Here is a 22,201-nt window from a genome sequence, read left to right as displayed (position 1 = left end):
TATTGTGAAAATATGAACTCAAAAACCAACAAAGGCAAATGGTTCAAACCTGTATCTAAAATGGGGTGTGCAGTTACCCTGTAATTTTTTCCACCTAGGCCAAATTCATTACAACCCACAGATACATTATTAGATTGTGTCCTGTAATATTTTTTTTTCAGGAGAAAAATCATCTTGTTTGTATTTAGCACACACCTGCACATGGTTTAGTCTGGTAATGTCTGTGTGTACTTAAACCACTGTGGGAGTGTGCTTTGTTGCACGATGCCTTTGTTAATGTTCACATCATTAATGTTAAATGTATATGTGAGTACCTTTGTCTTCTGTGTTTTTCAATAAATGTCTGTCTCTGTTGGAGGAGTCTGTACATCCTGCTCATTGCCCTGCGGCACTCGGGCTGTTACAGAATAACCGACCACCACAGGACACCAACTCCATCTACGGCAGAAAATGGACTTCCTACAGGGATGTGCTTATGGACATCCCAAGCTGTCACCTGGATCCCTGGATATTGGGGAGAGGACCACGACCAATGTTTGCAGCCACACCGGAGGAGGAGGAAAACACCCCCTGAAATTTCTTGGGGGGAACTTAGGGCTACCGAGCCAGGACCTCAGAGAGCCGAGGGGATCCACAGGGACCACGGTGAAAGCAGTTTGGTGGAGCCGGCTAGGTCCCTGGCTAGTGAGGAAAAATCCCAATTTCTTCCGCTTCTGTGGACATGCCAGGAATACTGAATGGGTCCGCCCAAAGCCCAGGAGGTGGACTGCCCCTGGGGCGCTCCTAGGGCGGCTGGCAAAAGGAGGACCGTTAAGGGATAGTAGCACATTCGGAACCGGGGTGGGCTTGCACCTCTGTAGTGTGCAGTAGGGCCAAGGACACGTCTCCAGCACCTGTGCTTTCACTGGGCGCTGCATTACAACGCCTTTTGTGTGTCTATAGGCGCATCATCACATTGAGCTTACTGGAGCGAGGCATGGACTGTGCCTTTCTCCCTCATACTGAGAGGTCTCCCTTGTTGGCAGTTCCTAGCCCGCCTTAGGTTGGGTGGGCACAAGGCTTTGCCGTGTGTGTGTGTGTGTGTGTGTGTGTGTGTGTGTATATACACATGGTGGCTTGGGGTTCGCAGTCCCGAGATTGACACGTAGGGAGCCACGCCCCTAGGGGGTTCTGTCACTGCTCCTCTTTTCATTAGTCACGTGGTTCAGCTGCAGCAGGCCGTGGGAATTCATTGTAGTTGTTCTTGTTTGTAGCCACATCTCTGGTGTCTGCGCACACATGCAGATGGTTTAGTAGGTATAGTTTATATGTATTTAAACTGACGTTAGTGTGTGCTCTTTGGTCAGTCGTTGAATGTGGAACGTTTCTCGTTAGTGTTAGTGCTCACGATGTTTTCTCCATTTGAGTGCCCTTGTCTTCCGTGCTTCACAAATGTCCATCAGTGTCGAGGGAGTCTGAACTTCCTGTTACTTGCCCTGTGGCACTCGGGCCGTTACAGCTATTTACAAATGATGTAGAAAATCACGTGAAATAGAGCCGATATGAAATTAAGCTTTCGCATGTTCAATGTTGATGAATATTTTATTGTCTTCCACCATCATGTATATTAGGATAACATCTTAATAGTCCATTGCTTCTATACTCATCCATTGCTTTCAGTAACATCAATCATGTGGAATCATTCATCTGGTTCTTTCACGCTTTAAGAGAATACATTTTTGTTGTTGTGGGTTATACATCAGAAAGAGACAAATTGTACAGATACATTAGACTCTCTCTAAACAGAGAGACTGCATATACTGTTTACAGTTGTATGGTTATGGTGTTGGGTTCTAGAGCATGCTTACGTGGCATTTAGCTGATGTTTTTATCCAAAGCAGCTTACAATTATGATTGAGTACAACTTGAGCAATTGAGGGTTAAGGGCCTTGCTCAGGGGCCCAACAGTAGCAATTTGGTAGTGGTAGGACTTGAACCAGTAAACTTCTGATATCAAGTGAAGTACCTTAACCACTAAGCTACCACTGCCCTGTTTAAAGCACTTAAGAAAACCTACTACTTATCAACACATTTCTGAGAGAGCCACATAGTTATCACGCAGTCATCTGTCCACCTAATTTGCTCCTTTGATGGCATGAGAAAATGCTGTCAAGAAAGAGTGCATAAATGCACACAAATTATTTAAACAAAATCTTTTTAAATAATCTTTAAACACATATGGATGATTTAAAAACTTAAGCACACAAACTCAGTTGGACATTTAATTTACCAAAATATTACTCATCTAAATTTGTGACAGTTTTAATGTTATTTTAAATATTAACTTTAGTTCATACACTTTACGTGCTATTCAACGCTGGATCAAGGACCAAATCAGTGGAACACTAAAGACAATGCACTATTACCATAACTAATGTGGTATCTCAAACACCCACGAAGATGACCCAGTGTAGGCTACTCTATAATATATACTCTACTTCCGCTGCTTTGTCTGAATATTGCGCGATGCCCTGCTGAACACAAACCTCAGCGTCTCCAGTCAGCTGTTGCAGACACCAAATCATTACATAAGCTGCATAGTTCATTCCTTGGTTTTCCTATTGTTAGGCTGTAGCCGTAATATAGTTTATAGAGAATAGTAAGTTCCAAGGTCTAAAGTCCCCTACATAACCTTTGCAAATGACTTGACAACTTTCTACATCAAAACATTGCTCTATAATAATCAGTAAACCCACACAGTCGTAGTCGCCAACATTTTTGTCAACCCTCCTCGCTTGTTTTGAAATGCGCATTAGCCTGGTGCGCAGCATTGCAAACTGCCTTGGCAGATACTGGTGAAGCGGACGTGACATTGTCCACTGCGAGGCAGACTCGGACCCAGTCAGCCCAGAGCTCGTGTCCAACACAGCATAGTTGGCCCATCCGAACATTCGAAAATGTTTTTAGAGATGAAAGATGTAGCAACAAGTGTAGCGAATGCTCTTAGCATTTCGCGCACGTAACCGAAAAATCCTCGGTACGGTAACGTATACCTGTTTCTGTACTAAAACGCCGCATAAAATGTTTAAAACTGATGTGTACTCATGCCATGCTTTCTCTTGTGTTGCGCATCTTTACGTAATGTCCGTGGCAATGTGTCTCTGTGACTTTGACATATTTGAAGTTAAAAATATGGTAGTTGTAATTGGTTGATTAAGTTTCAGAAGTGAAAACGGTTTGGATGATAATTGGAAAACTACTCCGTTTCATGACTGTAAAAAAAAAATGCAAGAAAAACTTAACTCCTGTGTCTGCTTCTTGGGCACGCGTGAATAATGAATCTGCGGCGAAGTATTATTAAATCACTAATAATTCCATCTAGATGGATAGAATTAAGTAGAGATGGTTGTTTTTATCAGATAGCTTATTTGTCTTGTCGAATGTATATTTGACAAAAGCGTACCCTAGCCATCAGTGTCCAGTCTAGATAGCCATGTCATTCCGTTTGCTAGCGGCTCTCTATGATCTTCCGGAGCCCTGTTTTACATGCCTAAGTAAAAACTTCACAACATTCCTCAGATGTTAAATAACGGACACGACGCTACGGGGAAACTGCTCACCACTCTCATAGCAAATACACTGAAATGTACTGCCAGATATAGTCTGCTATAACGTCTCCTGTTTCGTTTTCTCTTAATGTTACCGTTTTCGTTTGTGTAATTGTATTTGTGGGTTATCGCATTTTGAACTGCAATTTCAGGTAATAAAGGTTTCAGCTAAAGATTTAATTAAATATACAGTTCTTCCTGTCATCCCATTAGACATGCTTGCAGTGATCCGTTAATGTTTTATTTTGTGTGCTGTTTAAAAGGAAACTTTGGTTAATAAGATCTTTGAAAAACAAATCGAAATGTTAAAGCTATTCACTTTCTACTTCATTACATAAAATTATACCTTGAAGTACTGCCACAGTAAGTTAGTTACACATTATTTGTGTGAACCGCGTTTCCCACAAGGAGGAGACGCAATCAGATCAGCTGTTATTCAGTGAGAAGCCAGCTTCTTTCGGTTTGTTCTACTAACTTAAGAATCTACTTAGTCCTATCATAAAACATTTTATTAATGATGAATAATTATGTTGAAATGACTTTTAGTCGATTGCCATGACTAAATCTAGTCTAATGCAATGTGATGGGTTTGCAGCGTCACTGACTGAGGTAGTGACTAGGCTAAAGCATACATATAAAGAAATGGGGCTATATTTTGTAAGGGGAAAAACTATTTCCATGACTCACTAAATGTAAATTAATTAGGCTACATTGTAAAATAAATACTGGCAGAATGTTGTTCTTTTCCATACTACTTGGGTATGTAACTTCTGCATTGTGTGTGTGTGTGTGTGTGTGTGTGTGTGTGTGTGTGTGTGTGTGTGTGTGTGTGTGTGTGTGTGTTGGTTTATTTCTGCTTATTTAAACTGTCTGCCCAAGTGATTACATGATATCACTGAACTTTGAACTGTGCACTTTGTGCTTGCCGATTCTCTATCCCTCCTCTGGTGAATAGACCTTTAATTATTTTATTTGCTAATGCATTGTTAATTAAGTAAAAAAAGTGAAACAGTGAAACTGTCCTAAACTGTGTTTGTGCTACTGTCCTAAAGAACATCCAACATTAAAAGTTAAATGTGTTATTACATCATGAAACATACTGTCTGACCTTCTGGGGCTTCGCTGGTAACTTGCATGTATGTGTGTGTGTCTGCGTAATTTGTGTTTCTCTTTCATTTTCCAGGAGGGGTTTCTTTCAGTTTTCTGGATTTACATGTGATTCTGCTTTACCCTCCTCCTGCTTTCATACTGTACTTCTAACTTGGCTCTTAAATGTGCACCTCTCTGGCTATTAGCTGCCTCTCTGAAAGTGCCCTTCTGAAGCTTTAGCAGGTCACTTGTGGAAAACTGGTACAGTGTATGCATCACTGAACATGTGTTTCTTTACAGGCACTACAGGGATGTTTTGGAGGTTATTTGAATGTTGTTCCTGCATCACATGGATAAATGACAGCCCTTGAGTTCTAGTGTGGTGGAAACCATGACTTCCCCTGAGGGGAACTGCATGTCTAGGAAACATTTTTACTTCTTGGTGTATTCCCTTGTATTAGGATTTAATTTCGCAGCACTTTTTCTGAGCAGCATAGCATCTGCATGTCCAAAGAGCTGCCTTTGCACAGAGAGGGGTGGTCTGGTGGTGCAGTGTGCTTCCCGCAACCTGGAAACCATCCCCACCGACCTGCCTCACAACACAGTGTCCCTGCTGCTCTCCTCCAATTACATCACCACAATCCCCAGCCAGGCTTTCAGGGGCCTTCCTCGCCTGCAGGAGCTGGACCTGTCACGGAACACTATTGAAAAAGTAGATGCTGGTGCCTTCCAGGGGGTGTCGGAGAGCTTGCGCACGCTCGACCTATCCCACAACCGTCTGCGCAGCGTCCCGAAGGAGGCGTTCGCCCGGCTCCGTGCCACCATTGGCCTGGCCAACAACCCATGGCACTGCGAGTGCACGCTGCAGGAGGTGCTGCGCGAGCTCCGGCTCGACCCAGAGACGGCCAGCGAGATCAGCTGCCGCACAGCCATCCAGGAGGAATATGCTGGCCGGCCGGTCATCCAGGTGCTTGACTCCGGCATCAACTTCTGCAATTTCCACCACAAGACAACAGATGTGGCCATGTTTGTTACCATGTTTGGATGGTTCACCATGGTCATTGCCTATGTCATCTACTATGTGCGACACAACCAGGAGGATGCCCGCAGGCATCTGGAGTATCTCAAGTCTCTGCCAAGCAGTTCCCAAATTAGCAAAGACTTTGACACAATCAGCACTGTTCTGTAGCACCTGAATGACAGTCAGGAGTCTGGATGTATGAATGTATTTGACACACAGTGCTGATGGTACAAAAACAGCAAGCCTTAAAGCAACTTTTATGATGACATGTATTTTTAAAACCACTGAAAATAGCCATTAGAAGCGTAAGTCTGAAATGTCCTGTTGGTAATTTCTCCCTGCATAGAATTTTGCAGATGCATTCAATTGTCTTATTTATACATCCTGTAGATGATGATGTCATTGTGGTCATGTTTTTATGTGTTTCTACAGTTTTAAAAGGCCTGCAGAGCTACATTCATCCTCTCAGTATATGCCTAATTTCTCTTATTTTATACTTTTATTTGTCCATGTATGTGCTAATGAAGCAATGTTACTGGGACAGAACTGGACTGTGTAGACAGACTTATTTGCTTTGTCTTTGTTATAGCGCAGCACAAGAGACTCAGGAGGATTTATTGTAGCTATAAAGAGAACTGTCACTGCCAAATTCTGTTCATCTAAACCCTGCCTGGTTATTTATTTATTTTTAGCTGAATCTGCTCAAGTGCCTACATGATGGTACAACAATACCTAAACACTGTGCTTTGGGCTTGGTCATACTCAGTCCTTCTGCCATGAGACCTTTAATACTCAATGTACTGTAAACTGTTAGTATGGTTTGTATTCATGGCCCTATAGAATGGTTTCAATGAGATGTCATTGTCCTTATGTTTGATTGTCTCAGTGTTACTATGCTGTAAAGTTCCAACTTTACATGGATTGAGCTCAGCTACGTAGAAGTTAAGTGTTATTTCACAATCTGCATATAAAGCATGTCATATGCATTGTTTAACCTGAAAGGGCAATGCTAGTTATGAGTTTCCTCAGTTAATGTACATGTATTCACCTGCTCTTCGTGTTGTGCTGACTTGTCCTCTAAATTCTGTATATCATATTTGCATTAGGTACTAAAGGATAGTGAAGGACACAGTGCCTGCCTATGTTGTTGCACCAATCAGGCCCCTAGGATTTGCTGACACACTAAGTCAGCACTATGTCTGGCAGTCCTTCTGTGATTCACTTTCAGGGGCATTTCTTTGCTAGTGGTGTCTAATGGCTTTTTGGCATTATTTTCACATACATAGAATTTAGTAGAAATTTATAATTGCGTATCATTTTGGTTTCCCAGCAAAATGCATGCAAAAGTAGTACAGTGCAGCTGTACAGTCCTCCTTTGGACTAAGCAGACATTTTAATTAATTCAATTTGAAAGTACTACATTCAATTTGCTCAATGTTCAATACTACTCAATACTATACTACTACTAGTGCTTGTAATATTTCTTTTTATATGGAAGCCAGTTCAATCCATCAAAATAAATTAATCCATATATTTTTCATAGCTTCTGTACTCAAAACAGACATGTCAATAAATATCTTCAGGATCAAGCTTTCTGTCAGCACCTGAGAAAGTTGGCATCATAAAAATAATTTTTAATCTGGAAAGTGTATTGCTGTATACTTCAAAGAAGTGTTTTCTGAGCACTCACTAAAGATTCCACAGAGGAGTACTCCTCTGGGAATGTGATACAGTTGCCCTCCTGACTCAGAGGCCTGTTCTGTGACCACTTTAAGCTCTATGGCTCTTAAAAGATTCATAGCAGATTAATTCCAGTGATAAATCTGTATTGCTGTTGCAGTACAGTTCAGGTGGAACTGGGAATGCTTGAGGATGCTTTTTATCCCACAAAAAAAAAACTGATTATGTAGGCCAAACCAAGACTGAAATTTTGCTAAATACTTGTCTTCAGTTTCACAGATGTTCTCACTTTTCACCCATGTTACACAGTTGTGGACCTGCCAAGACAGGCTTAATTATTGTAATTAATTGCCAATTTACCTGTTATATAAGGTAATTATTCATATCCACTATGTCACCGCCTGGATGTTGGTCTTGTCCTTGTCAGATTTTTCAAATATGTTGAGTAGCAAGCAAAACTGCATAAAAATTACATAAACTATATAAAATTATATACATTATATAAATCCTTTAAGGGTTTTTTGCAGGTACTGTATGTATGTACTGTCCATCACTATGTTTATTTTTAAGTTTAGATTAACCATTTTTCTTTTAATTTCTGTTAATGGTTTCCTCTTCCTCTCAAAAGAGAAGTCAATAAACAATTACAAATAATAACAAGCAAGACTGTTTAGCATTTTCTTTTTTAAAAGTGCATTAGTCAAGATTCCAGAAACACCACCTCTAGCAGTTAAGTAGGTGAACCAACAACACTGGGAAGATTTTCCTTATCTTTGGATCCACCTTTCATTCCCACCCAAGAACACAAAGCATTAAGATCTACAGTATACAGCAGAGTTAAGTTAGAGTGTTTTAGTATTACATCATTCATTTTCGAACGATGAGGTAGACTGTTTACTAATAATATTGCTTTTTTTTACGAGTTGTTAGCAAAAGTGAGCTGCATGGTAACTAATATCTCTGGCAGGGAGTTCTTATATGCAGAAGCCTAGATAAATGATAAGCATCAGGAGAGGAACACTCATCTCCATGGGCAATAATTAATTTATTCTACTTAGCAAATTGAAATACAATTACATTTCATTTTATTTCAGAGAAACTACCAAGTTCTCTACAAATTCTTCTTGGTATAGCAGTGGCAGCTGGCCAGAGTGGGCATGTAACTCCCATATTTGTTATGAGGGGTGGATATAAATGATAACAATGAGGTGCATAAAAAATTCCCATATTAAAATTAGAGTCAATTATAAATCCTGGTGAATTGAACATCTGAGTTAATTGATTTGATAAAATCAATGGTTATTTGATTGCAATAGTGTTGATTTGATAAATATTTTATCAACCATCGTGTTTTATCATTAATTACCAAGGGGAGGGGGTTGCATGATGGTACAAAAAAGCAAAAACCATAAACAATCAAATAGCTTCACTGGTTTGAGCATATACAGTGCGCATTTGTTGCTACCATTCCTCAAATGGTTTCTTACGCTTTCATGCTTCTTTTCTCTTTTTTCTTATCTTTAGCATTCTTTTTTCCTTCTTTTGACTGGCACTAGTGGACTTTGATTGACTTCAGGTTAATTTCATCCTGGACTTTGGGTTCAAGAGAAACCTTTTCCAGGAGCTCGTTTTCGATATCCTGCTGAAGATTGCTAACCTGACTGGGGCCTGTTCCACCTTCCTGTGTCTGTGGTGAGTGAGCTTCTACTCTCTTGCTGAATTGTAATCGCCAGTATGTTGAGGTGTAGATTGCTTACCTGCTTCTTTGTGTTCAAATTTCCCATGTAGGTGTGAGAAATTGGTGTGTGGCTAAAGTAGCTTGGTTTGGTACATGATATTTCAACAATTTTAAACTAATTTCAGATTTCTTCCTTTGGATCTAGTTCAATAAATCATTATTATGCCTGGCTCTGGATTGTTTTTTCTACTTAATATTCATTTTCCAGTTGTTTTGGCATGTAAACTGGTTTTAGCTGGCTGTCAAAATGCAAGTAAATTTCTACCCTCAAGCAAAACCCTCATAGTGATGAATGATAAAAAATGTTATTGGATTTTTTACAAAAAAGCAAAAACCATAAACAATCAAATTTTATCATTTTAAAATCAATTTTAAACTGATTTCAGATTTCTTCCTTTGGATCTAGTTCAAAAAATCATTATTATGCCTGGCTCTGGATTGTTTTTTCTACTTAATATTCATTTTCCAGTTGTTTTTGGAACAATTCCTGTTGTCAGATAATAAGTTAAATGAATTTATGCATGAATGTGTTAAAGTTTTTTTTATTGGTCAGAAGTTCATTGTTATCAAAAAGGAACAGAAAGGAAACAACTAACATAACAAACACTAGGATAACTGAAAAACAGGACTAAACAAGGAAAAAAAGCCAAAAAAAGGAAGAAGGTAAACAAGGAAAACCAGACTAGTACAAGTTAGAACTAGAACTAGAACACAAAGAACAAAGTGGATAAAGGCTAGGCAACATTGACACCAAGAGAAGCACATGAGTAGGTTTAAGGCTTCAGCCCAAGATTCAGTGGGAGTGTGCTTTTATAGCCCAGTAAGGGAATTATAGGTGTCAGTACTCAGAACAGGAAATCTATACACATACTTGATTAGCAACTGAAATGACAATACTAAACTGGAAAAAAAAAAACTGTGATGACTCTTTGGGATCATGATTAAATCCGTAATGAGTTTTGCTATCCTGCCCCAAAACCAAATTTAAAACACTTGGAATAATTCACTAAAGAAATCAAAACCTTTCACAAAGTACCCTCAGGGTCATACACATTTCTGTATGTTCATGCCTTTTGTAATTTTAACATGATCAGTATCATTACCTATAAGGGATAACTCCACAGCAGGAATATAAAATAAATTAACATGCTCTACTGACCATGATTCATGATTTTTCCAATAATATCTATAATGAGGAAATGTTATCAGCATAGGATCCTATTATAACAAAATCAGTTTCCCAGTCAAGGTGTGGTTTTTTAGAAAGCCTTTAATGGCCACTGACCAGACAGAATCATTGACACAGTTCCCTTGAGTAGGATAGAGTTATTTGATAATGTTACCGCTCCTTAGCTATTGGTCACAGACCAATAGGTATTAAGAATGCTCTCTCTATCTTGAAAGGATACACGTTGTACTGGCAGAGCAGAGTCTCCAGGTCTAAAGATCTACTCGCACTCCCTGTCTTCGTCTGCTGTGTTTAAACAACCAGTTCCATAAGTAACTCAGGAAAGATTGTGCAAGGATCTCGTCCCATTATTTTGAATACGCTTTGGTGATAAATTTACCTACAGCTTTTTAAAACGTTTCTCTTTTCGCTGTTTCTCTTTTAGTCTGACTTACTTTCATCTTCTGATTTTTTTTAAATTAACAGATAACTTTAGACTGTTAACTTTCAGTCTGCATACATGATGCCAGGATGAAGATAAAAAACAAAACAAATAAGAGTGTCATGCCCTCAGCCTCACTCTAGTGTACTGCCTCACCTACCACCACACACACTCCAGCGCTTCACCTCTCTCGTCATCATCCTCTTCACACACACACCATCTCTTTGCAAAATCTCTCATGAGCCATATTAAGTTTCTGAGCCGTACTGAGTCATGAGTTTTTGGTAACACTTTACAATAAGTGTTGACTAACATTGAGTAATCAATGTGTTAACATGAACAAAATCATACATTAATAATTGTTATCTAGTATTAAGCGAACTAGTAACAACTACATTAGTTAATATAGTTTTCACATTCGCTTTTGATTAACTAACAATTCATACATTCGTTAACATCAAATGTTACATTATGGTTAAATGCTGAAAATTGTTAGATAATTATAACATAAAATGCTATATTGAGAATGTGTAGATAATATTATGTAAACAAATAACTATTGCTTTAATTTATATTTGTTCACTCCTGTGTTCCTATACCATATATAAATTGTGATTCGATAAACAATGTGGGTTAATAACACTCAAGAACTGGCAGATAGCAACTAGATTTTGATGGAAAGTATTCCACATTCTCCTTAGAGCCTCAGATTTTCCTGTCAGTAGTTGGATAAGGACAATTTCCATTGTCACCACCAAAAAAGTAAATGTATGCCGGATATGTAAACAAGAGGTGCATGAGCAAACATTCGAATAAATCACATAGAGTAAAAGTAAACAAAAAGAAGTTGTGAAAGCTGTTTGGTGGAGATAGTTTGGGGGGAAAGAGCGGGACGTTTTAGCATGCTGACCTATCCAGTCCTGACTAACACAATGCCATGTATGATTACTTTCTCCTAATTCATACAGTGCGCAAAAAGTACATATTTTTATGCTGAACTTATTTATAATTCATCATTTACACATATATCATTTATGTATAATACTTAGATGTAGCGGTGTACAGAGTAATCTAAATTAGTATACATGTAAAATTATTATTATTTCTGTAAAATAATAATTGCAGTAAGAATTAAAATACAACTTCAAATAAAACTTTAGTAGAAATGCAAAAAAAGCAACTAAAAACTGCTTAAGTGCTGAATAACTTCAAGAACTGCCATGGATCTTCTAAAAACACCCAGCATCTAATAGTATAGGAACTGAAGCCTGATCAGCCCTGTCTTTCTCGGTTTGGATCCTTGTGGTGTAAAATAAAATGCTGAAGTGCCAAAGTGAGAGGAGTGAGCCACAGTAAAGCAGAACAGGGGCTTAAAGAGTAAATGGAGCCAAGGAAAAGAGATTACTTTCCTCACTGTGGTGGAAGTTTCGTTTTAAAATACTCAGAAATGTCCATCAAAATTTCACATAACATAAAATGTGTCTAGTTACTACCTGCCACAGCTTATTAATTAAGCTATTATTTAACATAGTTTATTGATGTCACGATACGGCCCCTCCTCCCAGTTGTCTCCGCCCGCGCGCGTGTGTGTGTGTGTGTGTGTGTGTGTGTGTGTGTGTGTGTGTGTGTTTGTGTTCGTTTGCTGAGCCACGCACCCCCTCCACCCATGTCTCACACCTGTTTCTCGTTCTCCATCGTTGTCATGTGTGTATTTAAGGCCTTGTCTAAATGTTAGTTGTGGTCACTGTTTAACCCCGATAGCATGTGAACTACGTCGTCTTGGTTGTGTTAATAAACGTATGTTTCTGTGTGACGTAACTCTTCTCCGCATCCTGCTCGGCCTCCTCAACGTTACAACTGAATCACAGTTTATATATACAGTGTGTGTGTGTGTGTGTGTGTGTGTGCACCTACAATTTGTAAGCACCTACAATTTGTTTGCTGCTTAGGAGCATATCAGAAATATGATCACAATTAAATTTTTTGGAAGTGCTATTTTAGTAAACCATTTGTGTTTCTTTTGAAAGACTGGAAGATTTGATATAAAAGGAGTAAGATTTTCTAATAGAGCTGCCATTGAGGCTCATAATACAATGTTTGGCAATTAAAACACTGCCCTTAAATTTATCCCACATCACTCTTATACATATCTGCAGCTGTCAGAAAGTGTAAGAGATATACTTACAGAGTAACAGAAATTAAAATGTTTAAAATGACTAAACTGCAGAGAACAATCACATTTCATGCTCATAACACATTTCATAATAACAATACATTCTGCTGAGTAGTAGTCAAATTGCTGGTGCAGTCACAAAAACAGCATCATCCATGGAGTCAAAAATCATGATGGCATATGCCTAAGCAAAAGTGCCTCAGAAAAGAAGAAAAGTGATTGCACATGGAGGCTCACTGATAGCTAGAAACCTAGCTATTAAAGGTGCGTTAAAAAATGAAATTCTGAAATAATTTATTTAGGTTAAAGTGGGGGTACTCTTGAGAACTCCTCCACAGTACTGCACAAGGTATTCCAAAAGGGTTCATTTCATATCCATCTCAATGACAATGGTAAAACTAATGTTTATCAGAAAGTTAATTTAAATCATTTTATAACTGCAGTTTATAAACCAGAATGAATGTGACAGTCCAAAGAGAAGGAGGTCAGAGCACCCAAGTCTGGAACACACTGCAGTCAAATGTTTTAGTTTATATATCATTTTGGTAAGAAGGTGGTGTGCTATGTGTTGGTTATGAATGCCAGCAATCACCATTTGACCTGGGGCACTACCTGGCTGCCTAATGGCATTGTTGAAATTCATGAGCACCAGTCTCCTGAGTTTTGTACTTTGTCAGCCTTTCTTATAAAAACGCAAATCAATTTACAAGTGAAACTGATACACTTCAATCATATATGGATTACACACTGAAAATTTGGATCTAGCTTCATGCAATTTATAATGCTTAAAAACATCCATCTTATCCACATGCAGAAATGTGGATAGAGCTCATAATCAAGGAACAATTCTAGACAAGAAGTGAGAACCTATTTTTTACCATAACTGTACACATATGTGCCTTTTTGGTGGATAACATATATAGATAAAAATATTTTTTATATAAATTAAATGTAATTAGTTTTTACTTTTTGTGGTTTACTCTTGGGGAAGATTATTTAACCAAAATCACTGGCGTTGTTAATCAGTAAGTGTGAGCAAAGTATTCACACATTACTGGTGCAGAACACACTGGAGAAAAGTGTTTGATAAAGTTAAAATAAAGAATAATATAAAACATCTAAAATCTCCTCTACACCTTGTTAAAGAATAAAGTAATAAAACATGAAATACAGATTTTTTTACTTGTATTGTGATGTGAGGAGGCAGAGCAGGATGCGGGGACGAGTCGTGTCAAACACAACTCTGCAGAGTCCCCCCCCCCCCCCTTTTCCAAGAGCACTCTCCCCTGTTGTTTCTGTACCAAGAGTTCCCAGGAGTATGGAGGGTTTCCCCGGAAAGGCTGGAGAGGAACGGTTAGGCGCCTTCTTCCCCTTCTATTTCTTCTTTATCTTTCCCGGCATCCTTAGTAGTCAATGTTTCTGAGACGTGAGGAGGCAAAGCAGGATGCGGGGACGAGGCGTGTCAAATACATCAAAACATTTATTGTGACACAAAAACGAATGCATGGCTAGCCAGCTAACCGGGTTCAAGCAACGACAACACTCATATTCAAACACAAGACTTATATGTACATGGACACTAAAGATACACAATAAGGAGCTGGTGTGAAACACAGGGAGGGCGTGGCCCTACAGACGAATGCACACATAAACACACACAGAGAGAGAGAGAGAGAGAGAGAGAGAGAGACACAGAGAGAGAGAGAGAGAGAGAGAGAGAGAGAGAGAGAGAGAGACAGAGACAGAGACAGACATTTGGGAGGAGGGGCCATACCGTGACATGTATGTTAGTGGTATGTTCAAAGTCTTACTTTTTTAGAGTAACTAATTATTTATGCATTTTAGAGCACCAAGAAGAGTTCATTTTCATTTTCATCTTTTTAGACTTTTAGATGACTATGAAAACATAATATTTCCTTCACATATAAATTGTTTAGATGTTTGCCAGAAAGCAGTTTCTAACTAATTTTCTTTTATATAGCATAGTAATTACAATGCTTGTTTGTATGTTTTGTTTTGTTTTAATGACCTGTTTCATGGACTGTCTGAATGCGTGTATTGTCCAATATAAGTATTGTCCAATATAAGTATTCTTAAAAAACAAAAAACAAACACAGACGTTACTTGCTACAGCTACGGTTTACATTAACGACTCACAAAGAAACATAGGTAGCGACAATGACCAACAAAGGGAGCAGGGGTTTAAATAGACACACAAGACATTAACATTAAACCCTATACATGTGTGTGCAATCCCAGGGGGCGTGGTTACAAAAACGGACGCAGTAAATTTGTGAATCCCCCTGCACGCGGCAGGCCGTACTATGTGACTTATGGGGGGAGGAGCAGTCCGTGACAACAATAAAACTGCAAACATATAGTCAAGGTCAATTTTCCCTTATGTCACTTCTTTTGTTAGAGCTAAATTGGCTGTTTGTTATGAAGCTAATTGATTGTCAGAGCCAGATAACTGAGCTGTTCTCATAAGCCAAAGCAGTAGTGGTTTGACCTTCGTTAAATCACTTTTCAGTACATAGATTCATTCTCTGCCACAGATCCTATCGAGTTATCATTTCTGTTGTGTGCTTATCTAAAGATTTCAGAGAAAATTCCTTACTGGCTAGAGGCTATTTGTGGGTCAGTTACTGTTATCAACTTCAGCTTTGATCAATGCCTGACTGGCAGTGGTCTGTAATTGGTTGTATGTAACCCAATCGCTCCTCATCCTATCCTGCAATGTAGGTGGCCTTTCTAGAAACTGTATTATGGGCAGTGTCAGGCTTTGTGGTGGAGGAACAGGAGCTCAACATGATTATGTTCCCTGGCACTGAGCCCTTAGGCAGGCCTGATGCAGAGCGCACAGCTTCCCTGAAGGTAGCACAGGTCAGCTTCCTCTTCCCTTGAAGGTCATGAATAGCTCAGACTCATATGCAGGATCCTTTCCATGAAGCTTATGCTTGTACAATATAACAAAATTGACCATTAAGATTAAAACATGCCTCTAAAGATGTGATAAGAACTGATCAAAACCATGTAAAACCATGTTTGTTTATATTAATTTTTTGTGGTTCTTTATCACTCACCAAAGACTGCTTTAAATGCCTCATTCTTAAATGAGATAAGACACAATTCTGATCATGATACACAATTTTTAGCAAATGCTTATTTTGATTTATGAGTTGTGGCAGTTGGAAAATTAGGAAAAAGATTTCTTCAGGTTATGCACAAAATAATATCTGTGAGAGGCCACCATGCACTAAATGAGATGAGACACAGTACAGTGACATTTTCAGAGCTGGAGAAGTATTATTTCTTCTAAACCCCTTTCATCAGATGTAATTAGCTTTAAATAGTTTTGATCTGGCTGCTGTTCATAACAAAATTCAAAAATGATTTTCTGAAAAGGAAAATGCCATATTTGCATGACAATATTAAACATGTCATTATAAGATCAGAACAAGATCATTTAGATCAACACAATGTTCAATGTGGTTCAGTTTATTTCGTATTTGAGCAGTTTGAATTTTAGAATAGATAGATGTGTGTGTGTGTGTGTGTGTGTGTGTGTGTGTGTGTGTGTGCCTGTGTGCGTGCATGTGTGTGTGAGTGCATGTGTGTGTGTGTGTGTGAGTGTGTGTTTATACCCAGCATAGTACATTACTCTTATTCGCTTGTGCTAATGGTTATTTGGCCAACCCCATTTAACTTTTTATTTTGTTGCTATAATCCATTGTTGTATAAAACAGACCACAAGATGGGTGAGTACAAGCCCACAAGATCATTCGATGACATACCTGCAGATGCAGTCCTTTATTATCATGAAGCTTTGCTTCCCGAATGGGGCTGAAATTCCTCCACTGGGGCTGAACTCCTGCATTTCTGCGGGAGGCCCCATGGAGCACGGAATGTGTTATGCCTACATGACAATGCAGATGCAATTAAGATACATGACATTGGAGTCTGGGATTTGTGCCTATTCACTTTATTTAGATCAGGAGAAGGTGTATCTATACCCCCCTCCCCCACCCCTCCAATACACACAGTCTTTCCAGACAGGGGTCCTCAGTCATTCCTAATACCATTAAGCTCCTGAGTGTTGCAGCACTTCATTATACCTGTATTATACTCCATGCCTAAAGGTATTCATCACATATATAAAATAATGTACATTTCTAGGACATTCATGTGAAGTGTTCTCGCAAAAAACATATTTGGCAGCATTTAGTGTTACCAGAGCACTCTTGGTTTTCCCTTGTGATAAAATAGTGCTAAGCATAGTGGAGTATAGTATTATAATGTGTATTCATATGTTCCCTTATACTACAGAATACTATAAAAATACATATTAAACATGCATTTAAAGGTTTTATAGCTATTGTGTACATTTAGGTCTTCAGTGTATACATACTTAAAAATATGTAGTAGAGAATTAAACCAAAGCTTATAAAGATCTAGAATTGGGAGGTGCCATAAATACAATTATATAAAGATCCAAACAATCCAAATCACTGTGTCATTTGAAATAAGGAACTCTCTAATTGATATTATTGTGCACTGTTCTCTTCAAGAGTGTTATAGTTTCATGATTGGAGATTTGAAGATCCATGAAAAACCATCATTAATTAGAACCTGCTCTCTACTGGTTTTTCACAATATGTACACAACACATTGCTGAAACATGGTGGTGTAGTGGTTGTGAATGCGGTAATTCACCTCACTCTACCTGCTGCCACTGGCTGTCTGCCTTACTGCATGGCTGCTTGTCTCATTAACTGATTAATAATATTAGTTGCACGAAGTGGAAAATGAAGCCAGTTGCAGTTCCCTACTAACAGTCTGACAGAAGGAGCTTTCACTCCTTCTGGGGTTAGCCGGCTTTGAATTTGATCAAGATAATGTGATTAAAATAGGAGATTTCTGAAGTGATGTCTGTTGCATGGCTAAGAGATATGTGATCAAGTCATCTCATCTCACGTTAACCATATGGTGACTTGTCATTGTGTTTTGGATCATGCAGAATTCTGATGACCTGCAGTAATGTACAGTGGAACAGAATTATTCTGCAAATTTGCCTTTGTTGAAGGAGAACAGAAAATGTAGAAAAACTGATGGATAAAACTTTAGGTCTGAAGAGTTTTATAGTTTTTCAGTCAGCATATTATGAATTATTATGAATTTCCTCACTATATATCAAAGTCAGAACTATATTACTTTGAGTAAATCGACATTTGCAAGTTTGGTTGTTTGAATTTTGTTTGAAAGTTTTTGTTTTGGGGGGTTTTGATTTTTCCAATTTGAGAATTTCATAATGAGTAGAGGTAAGCCTCATCCTGGTTTGGTCCTGGGCTGTTTTTTATATCTGTAGACATACAAGGCAGTTTTCTTTGCTTACTTAGGTAGAAACTACTTGACAGAACTCTGCGATCTTCTATTGTCACAGGCATCAATTAAATAGTCCACTGTGTCAATGGTAGTCATTTTCTTTCATGAAAGACTAAATCATGATAAATCATGATGTTGTTAAATTGTAGTTTGTTTAAACATTTGATGTTGCAGCTGTGGACACTACTTTCTGAATTATGGTCTCTTGTTTTACTCAAAATGACTGCGTTTCATAATGGTCACTTTACATTTGATATTTTGTTATAACATGTACTGATAACTTCACACCTAAAACATACCAAATTTCAAAATTATTTACCCTGAACCATTTTATGCACCAGCATCTCATCTTTTCCATATGGGGTCCTCACTTACTGATCTGTAAAGCAAGGCTTTATGTCATTCAAGGTTTTGATTGATCAAAATGGTATGATTAGATTGACTCTTTAGAGCCATGACTGTGGTATCCATGGAGAGAGTTTCAAAAGGGGAGAGAACTGTTGGTGATTAAAATAATCAATGGGACAACATCTAAAGCTCTTTTCGCATTGCAGGATCTCAGCCACCCTCACAGAAGCACACTTCATCAGGCTTGCCAAGTTCCTGCCTCTGAGGTTAACATGTGCTATTTATTTAAATGATGCAGGGAATAATTTGATGGAATACAAAGGATACATGTCTCCTCTTGCTTTTGTTTGTTTTTTTCCAACTGGTTAATTTGGACCAAAGTAAACATGCTGTTATCCTACATTTTGGAGAAGGAGTTTGTTTTATGTATCATCTTCTTGATAGACTGCAGAGACCAGCAGTTCTTTGTCAATAGTTGTCAATGGTTCTTAAAACATTAGTTGTTGAAACAGCATTTTGCTAATAAGATAGTAGGCATGCAATTTTCTCTGCTTTAACATACTGTAAATTGATTTATTATGCAATTATATTTATGTGATTTGAGGATTCTTCCATGCATCTAACCAATTAAAGTAGATAAGGACTTATATATTCTGAAAGTGACTCTCATAAATCAAAGCGCTAATAAGTTAGATTGGGGTTTTTGGGGTACAAACACAATCCTTGGTCACCTGTTGTGAAAAGGATTGGAAATTGCAATACTTTCCTAGACTCATTTTAGTCTCTAAAATGTCCCTCAGATTTTGTCAGAGTTCAGAATGCATGTATTGAGAAAATATTTGTAGTGTAATTACTACATGAGCCTTTGATTAAATATTTACCTTTCAGTTTGTTGTGTTTCTAAAAGCTTTTGTTACCATGTGTTAAAGTCCACCTACCTTGTTTGATCTTCCACTTGGTTTGTTGATATTGTTCATTTTGATAAGAATGATTGCACATCTAACAGCCACACCCCTGGAGCCTGGATGTCAAATGAAGCCTACTGTGTGTTTCTGACTCATTGCAGGTCTTTGGTCTATTAAAGATATTTGCATAGTACTGCACTAAACTTTGATTCAGCTAGTGACTACTGTTCCCCATGTCACCTAAAAGGAAAAAACAGATTTGTGCTTCACGTTCAGTACAATAAACATAAAAAGTGCATTGGGTATAAACATTGGCTACAACACAGTACAATCTATACCATTTTAGGCACTTCCTTTGTTCCTTTCCCACTTTACTTGATCCTACAATCCAATATTATACTGGAATCCCTTTTGTGCATGTCTAATTAAAATAATGGTGTCATTTCAGTAGATGAGGAGACATTTACAGAGCCTTCGATAAATAAACCTTTCTCCTTCTGCTCTTTTACAAGCTAATTTTGTGGTCTGTTAATGGGTTGAACCTTTGTGATATCCCTAATTTATTTTTTTCCTGCTACTGAATAGCGCAGTCCAAGTAAAGATATACTGAGACTATATGAAGCTCACTGAGGCTATATTTAAGAATAGTTTTCTTCTAATATGTTCTAGATCAATAAACATCAGAAAACATCTTTCCATCTCCTCCAGTGATTTAAGAGCATGGCTCGTTATGTCATTCTCATGGGTGTTCTGCCCCAGTGATCCCATGAGCAGGGAGGACTGCTCCAGTGGCTATAATAGCATGACCTATTCTTTGTGGCCATTTTCTAAGAAAGGGCATAAGACCAATTGAAGTAGAGAGCTCAATGAGGAGCTGGGTTTGATCAGTGGGGAAAGAACGTACTAAGATCAGAGTGACGAGCAACACCTTTGATCTTCTGACAACCTTGCCACCCACTCCACATGATTCTGTATTTGTGTGTAAACAGCTCAAAAAATGTGCAGACCTGCTGCAGTATTACCAAGAAATAGCAAAAACATTTTAGTGTTTTTACTTTAGCTTTTACTGAACTACTAGGTATATGAATAATAGATCAGGTGTCCACATTTCCTATCCCCATTTATCAAAGCTCCTATACCTTGTCTTTCCAATGAGCACCTGCCCCAGGGCTCATTGTGCCAGGTGCCAAACAGGAAGCACTTAGCTAGCAGCCATATTTAACAGCTCACCTTGATTCCAGCGTGTATAATCACCTTAGACACGGGCATTGGTAGGTTATTTAATCCTAAAATGCAAAGCAGGTCAGCAAGTGATTGAAAAAACCTTGATGCCTTCCTTTTCTAATTAACAAACTCACTAACACAGATGCTGAAGGGCTTTCGGGTGGCCCTCTGGTCAAGGTACCGTTTTGGGTTGCAATTTAACAAAGCTTCACGTGAAGCATCTGTGAGAGAGTATAGCCATCACACTTGCAGTAATTACAGGGGGAGCACTAAACTATATGGATGTTTCTCAATGACATGCACATTTAAATGGAATACATAATACAGATCTAATGCATGCTGCTCCCCCACTTGCTGTATGTAAACTAGGTCTCCACAAGGCTTGCTGAGATTTACTTCTCTTCTGTTTCACACTCTGGTTTGCAGGGATATGCTCTCATTACTAGACTTCTTTCAAGCTTACCTTTGAATTTTCTGTTTTACAGAGTGAAACCAGTGTTTTTTGCTCATAGTTTTTGGCCACATCTCAGTCAACAGTCATACAGTGACTTGATAATGATGATTATGATGAATTATGATGGTACAACAGCAGATGGGTGGTGCAGCAATGATTCTTTTTTTAAAGATAATATGTTGTCATGCTATCCTTCAGAGTAGAAAAAAGACCAACTGATGTTCAACATAATGATTAATGCTCTGATCGATTGTGTCTTTGTCAAGTAAGGACATGCTGACAATACATCTGCTCATTACACTTGTGCTTCCAACTCTGAAATGAGATGAATGAGAACATGAACTGCTCCTGACACGATTCAGTTACACTATACATCTGCCAATAGGTTTTAGCTAAGATAAGTTAATTTAGGAACCACCAAGCAGCTACTATTGATTTCACACTCATTACATTCAGGAACATTCACATTTGCAAAAAGAGGCTTTTAATTCTTCACCTAAGGAGACTTGTGTTGTCTCTTGCATCTTAACAAAACTGTGGCAAGTTTTCTTACTACAGCATTTACCATATATACTAACTTTGTTCCATGCATAATCCTATATAATATTATATGTAATAAATTGTGCATGTCATTTAAACTGGACAGCTATATAATTTTACCCTCAGGTTGCACAGACATAGGAGTATATTACCCTATCCCATAAATGTCACAATCATTCAGGATGGAGTATCGATTATCAGAAATGAAATCTTGGGAATTGATTGTCAAGAGGGGAAATAGGGACACAGAGAAAGATAAGAAGAAGAAAAAGATGAAAGCAGGAGAGAGAGAGAGAAAGTAAGATAGTGTCAGTTTCCTCAGTCTGTCTCTACTCCTTGTTGTATGCCCCTGTCTGGTCTGTCACCTTATCCATGAGCTTTTGTTTTTGTTTTGGTTCTATACTCCTCCATGTCTCCACCTTTTGTCCTGTCCCTCACCTGCGACTTGTT

At 38.4% G+C, this 22,201-nt stretch overlaps 1 protein-coding gene across 1 annotated transcript; it reads left to right on the top strand.

The window, feature by feature from the left end:
- Positions 1–2,903: 2,903 nt before the first annotated feature.
- Positions 2,904–7,919, top strand: LOC113574648 (leucine-rich repeat-containing protein 3-like). Its single transcript, XM_027005718.2, has 2 exons — positions 2,904–3,016; positions 4,977–7,919. Exon 2 carries the CDS (start codon positions 5,068–5,070, stop codon positions 5,863–5,865), a length of 798 nt encoding a protein of 265 aa, XP_026861519.1. The 5' UTR covers positions 2,904–3,016; positions 4,977–5,067; the 3' UTR covers positions 5,866–7,919.
- The last annotated feature ends 14,282 nt before the right edge of the window (positions 7,920–22,201 follow it).

Source organism: Electrophorus electricus, chromosome 2, assembly GCF_013358815.1.
Source record: "Electrophorus electricus isolate fEleEle1 chromosome 2, fEleEle1.pri, whole genome shotgun sequence".
NCBI lineage: Eukaryota > Metazoa > Chordata > Actinopteri > Gymnotiformes > Gymnotidae > Electrophorus > Electrophorus electricus.
Note: the sequence above shows the minus strand (reverse complement) of the source record. Positions and strands in the feature narration are given on the sequence as shown.